Source organism: Ostrea edulis, chromosome 3 (genome assembly GCF_947568905.1).
Source record: "Ostrea edulis chromosome 3, xbOstEdul1.1, whole genome shotgun sequence".
Lineage (NCBI taxonomy): Eukaryota > Metazoa > Mollusca > Bivalvia > Ostreida > Ostreidae > Ostrea > Ostrea edulis.
In genome coordinates, this window is record NC_079166.1 from 91,876,143 (window position 1) to 91,881,395 (window position 5,253).

Sequence of the window (5,253 nt, forward strand, 5' to 3'; positions counted from 1 at the left end):
TCGAGAATATTTCACTCATATGGAGACGTCACCATTGCCGGTGAAGGGCTGCAAAATTTAGTCCTATGCTCGGCGCTTATGGCCTTTGAGCAGGGAGGGGTCTTTATTGTGCCACACCTGCTGTGACACGGGACCTCGGTTTTTGCGGTCTCATCCGAAGTACCGCCCAATTTAGTCGCCTCTTACAATATCTTCAATATGCAAAGCACGATTCAAGTAACATTTTTCATGCAAAATTAGTAAATGATTATTTATCAGTTCATATAATTCTGTACCTTATACTTCTTTAGGAACATACATAATATAATGCTACCCCTGCTATGGATAACCCTATTTTGTCGATCATTCTTTTAAAATAAAATCCTGATCAATATTTTATAAGATCACTGAAGAGACATTAATTGTCGAAATGCGCATCTGGTGCATCAAAATTGGTACCGTATAAGTTTTACATTAGATGATATGTTACAAGACATCTTGAATTTCCAGTTTTATTTTTACTAAACTGATCTACATAATTCCCGTTATTTATTAGTCGATTTATTGCATTTTCCGCTGAGTGTTTTGGGTCATAAGATCAGTGATATAAAAGAAACAGATGATACCAGCTGATCCATTATATAACAAAGGGAATCTGTGGTTTCAACATCATCTTGAAAATAGCCCTGGATATGTTTACTTTTAATTTATATCTGTTCGTATTTCTGATTCGATGTTCCGAAACGTCATCATCTGCAGATTATGGTATCTTCAAGGAAGAATATATAAATCCAAAGAGTGTGGATCACACAAAGGTACCCTACAAAGTATCTCTTGTAATCAATAAGTTTTGTCCTGTCTACAGTTACGAATTATTTTGCTAATGTTTGTGTTTGAAATAATTGGTGTCAAGTTGATATACCCAGAACTTTTGCCAAACTTTTATATGTGGCATTTATAGGTTTGAATGTAAAGAGGAAAGGATACGTAAAGGATAATAATGGTACAAATGCACAGATTCTCGAAATCTTTAACACCCAGAAGTAGATAACACTACAAACAAAATTATCAAACTAAATTTCATCAACTCATTTGTATATATTTCCAATCTTTATGAAATCTACACAGAATATATAAAATCATAACAATGCATATGAAAAGGCAATGTTAACGAACATTGATGGATCTCCTTATCCCCGTAAGGGATACAAGAAAGAAAGTTTAGTAAACACTGATAAGATCAGGTGCGTGTTGTCAACCGCAAAATGCCAAAATGTGCTTCTAATATTTCAAAAACCCAGTACTGTTGTATTTACTTGTATAGAGAATAGGCTATTTATGTAACATTTAAATTCCCTCAAAAATGCGAATGATATATTTATGTCAATGAGATATACAAATGTTTCTGTTGTAGCTCTCAGGGCGATGGTATGATCACATGGACACCTTGAATATCACCATCAGAGATAACACCTTTGTAGATTATGTGGTTCTTTGCGATGGAAGAATTAGATCAGTTCAGATCCTTAATCGTTGGATTTCGTAAGATCTTTTCGCAATACATATATCATAATGCATATTACATACCAAACGTTGTTATTTTGACGTCACAAAGGCAGCATAACAAATTGGCGCGAGTTAATTTCAATAAGTCTTCAAAATATAAATGATTGGAGGTAGACGTTCAAAATATAGATAAAGCAATGAGTTAAAACAGCATTTTCGTTAAAATTATCAATCTAAAATCAATTTATGCATGGATAGATATCAAAATTGTCCTCTTTGACTCTCCGTAACTGTTCATTATTCCCTCTTGATTGATTGATTGATTATTGTTTAACGCCCCGCTCGAGAATTTTTCACAATTGATACGTCGCCATTGCCGGTGAAGGGCTGCAAAATTGAGTCCTATGCCCGGCGCTAATGACCTTTGAGCAGGGAGGAATCTTTATCGTGCAACATCTGCTATGACACGGGACCTTTGGTTTTGCTTTATCATCCAAAGGACAGCCCCATATAGTCGCCTTTTGCAACATACAAGAGGTGAGGTGTTAAATTGAGAACGTGCGTGCGGCGTGTGTGTGTGTATGTGTGTTTGTGTGTGTATGTGTGTGTGTTTGTGTGTGTATGTGTGTTTGTGTGTGTATGTGTGCGTGTGTGTGTGTTTGTTTGAGTGTGTATGTACTCATTTTTTTTCTACTTTTAAGAAAACAATTAAAAATTTTGTTTGCATTAATGTCTTATGTCCCTCACTCATATTTAAACACCACAAACATATTTTGAAGTATCACAAAATCCGACCTATGATCAGTTCTTAAGCAATGAGAATTCCTCAACGTGCTGAGACACGGAACCTTCTTTTTAACGTCATATCTAAATGACATGTGCAGCATGTCCTTTATCACAATGTATATTTGTTCTGCTTTTTAAAAATTCAAAAACATTTGCTGAACAACGTTTACCGTGTTTATTGAAAAGAACCAGAAAGGCTGTGCATTATTTTAGGTCTCTGGAAGAGTGTCGGACAACAGCGGTAGTATTTCAACCCAAAAAGTCAGATTCACCCGAGGGTTTAATTACCTGGATGTCCACAAATGGTATGTATGCTATCAGGAGGTCTGGACTATGCAAATCAATTTTTTCATCTGAAATTTATGAGAATTATTGTTGAATATTCTGTATCAATCACGAAAAATGATGGCGCAATGATTCTAATGACAAAATTGAGGTGGACGTTTATGAACCCACTACGTAAATTATAATATTCAGGACCTCACATGAACCATTGTTCATTTTTAGAAACAACGCCTGTATATTGATTTTTGAATTTCAAGAGACTTTAGGGAGGAACACGTTTCAATATGTTGATCCTCATCCAACGGAGGGATTTATTGTCATGCATCGACAGACACATTTCACTGACAGCTACGTCATCTCATGTCGCCAGAGGGAACCGCGTAACCTTGTCAAAGTTATCAAACAGGTTCTCTTAGCTCTTCATCTGGATATTGGGGAGTTTTATGTCAACCCAAAGGACTTCGGTAATACATCCATTGGATTAATCATACGAACAAACCACTATTTTGAATGTTGAAACATCCATAAATAATTCAAATTCTTACTTTTTATTTTAGGTTGCGAAAGGCGAGAAGAAAATGGAATTAAGCTGTAAAAACAAAACTGAAGTCAACTTGAGTGTACGAAAGCATTAAACTATTGGTTGTTTAAATCCTATAACAATGAAAAATTTGAATACGTTTGTTCCAGTGTGATTTTGCTAAATCAGTATCTAAACCAAGGGAATGGACCCGTTGGGGGTTCACGCTGTTGTTATTTTTGAGTTCTGATATTTACTGATAAGTGCTTAGGCAAATATCATGATAACTGAAGTGATGTTGTAGCCATTGGTGTCTCCACACGAATTACAAAGTGACATGAGGAAAACATATATATTAAAATAACAATTTTCAAACTATGACCTTTTCACTGTACAAAGTGTGTGTAAGGGTATTGAAGATGTGTATGTGGCAAGGATTGTGATGTTATTCATTTGGGGGGTGGGTGTACGTTGTTGTTCTTCGTCAGTTTTGAGGAAATATCTTCACCTTGCATTATAAAGTGCGTCCATTGTTTGTCTTTATAACCCCTTTTACAGAATTAAAGGAAGGCCTTGGTAAACAGCAAAAGATTTGCATATTACAAGGAATTTGCTTCTCAACATATGTATATTTTGTTTAGGAAAGTTAAAGAAAGTATGATAACCCCAAAAATTCATGAGAAAATAAAAGTATTGCATTTATATAATAATCAACTGATGTGATGATTTTGCATAAAAGTACATTTTATTGTCACATTAAAATTCAAAAATGTTGGTACCACTATAGCGACTACTGAACTCATTACAGTGTGGTATTTTGGGAGGAGGTATAGACTAACAGTCGTTCTTTCGCAACAATGATATATCATGATAAATTAAAGCAACATTTAATGTGTGAATTATGGCATTGATATCCAGACACATCGTAACAAGGAGGATTGATTGATTGAATATTGTTTAACTTCCCTCTGGAGAATATTTCACTCATATGGAGACGTCACCACTGCCGTTGAAGGGCTGCAAAATTTAAGCCTATGCTCGGCGCTTAGGTCCATTGAGCAGGGAGGGATATTTATCGTGCCACACCTGCTATGACACGGGACCTTGGTTTTTGCGGCCTCATCCGACGGACGGCCCCATTTAGTCGGCTTTTACGACAAGCAAGGGGTACTGAGGACCTATTCTAACCCGGATCAGCTAAATGTTTAAAATAAGTAAATATAATTGATAGAAATAATGAATAACAAAATATAAACACCGAAAACGTACTTGAAGTCAAACCTCAACATATTACATCGAGAGCGTGTCATCTTGTAATTTATTGCTAATTTCATCGGTTCTAGCTTACATTTGTACTACCGTCATAGAGGAAGAGGGTAATCAGTCGAACAGTCGAACTACTCTTGAAATCACCACGTAAATTATAATCTCCAGGACCCCACATAAGTTAAAGATTATTCTTGAAAATAACTCTTCTATTTTGAATATTCAATTTACAAGAGACCTTCGGAAATATCACATTTAAATATGTTGATCCGAACCCGACGGAGGGATTTGCCGTCATGCACCAACAAACATATTTTACCGACAGTTACTTCATATTAACTCGCCAGAGGGATCCCCGTATAATCGACAAAGATATTAAAGCAGGTTCTAGAAGCTCTTCCTCTAGATATCGGTGACTTTGTAAAAACGGACTTCGGTAATATTGGATAAGACATACAATGATCCCCATCACATTGGAGTCTTGAAACATTCCTAAATAATCTAAATCCTTCCTTTGTATTTTAGGTTGTGAAAGGAGAGAAGAGAATGGGATTAATCTGTAAAAACAAAATTAACTCAACTCGAGTCTACGGAATCGTGATAGTTTTGGTTTCAAATCATTTAGTGATGCAGAATGTCTTAAGTCATTTGAATATATTTGTTCTGGTGTGAATTTGCCGAATGAACAGTTAAACCAAGGAAGCTGATTCGTGGGTTACATATTGTATTTTGAGTGTCACGTGTGAAGTAGTACTTTTTATTCCTTGTAGAATTATTTGTTTCGTAGAATCCACACGTGTATTATTATTCATAAACGCCTAGAACGTGTGTGATAATGAATAAAAACACAGAATCAAAGTTACCTTACCACACGTTTACATATCATCTAAAATATGAATACAATTCATATT

General features: G+C 35.5%; 1 protein-coding gene across 1 annotated transcript; it reads left to right on the forward strand.

Moving 5' to 3' along the window:
• Positions 1–673: 673 nt before the first annotated feature.
• Positions 674–3,187, forward strand: LOC125676961 (uncharacterized). Its single transcript, XM_048914852.2, has 5 exons — positions 674–794; positions 1,394–1,521; positions 2,485–2,576; positions 2,814–3,020; positions 3,114–3,187. Exons 2-5 carry the CDS (start codon positions 1,418–1,420, stop codon positions 3,149–3,151), a joined length of 441 nt encoding a protein of 146 aa, XP_048770809.2. The 5' UTR covers positions 674–794; positions 1,394–1,417; the 3' UTR covers positions 3,152–3,187.
• Positions 3,188–5,253: the final 2,066 nt, after the last annotated feature.

Coding starts and splice junctions, on each gene's coding strand:
- LOC125676961 (XM_048914852.2), top strand. CDS start 1,418: ATGGACACCTTGAATATCACCATCAGAGATAACACCTTTGTAGATTAT. Junction 1,522..2,484: donor ATCCTTAATCGTTGGATTTC/GTAAGATCTTTT, acceptor GCATTATTTTAG/GTCTCTGGAAGAGTGTCGGA. Junction 2,577..2,813: donor TACCTGGATGTCCACAAATG/GTATGTATGCTA, acceptor TTGAATTTCAAG/AGACTTTAGGGAGGAACACG.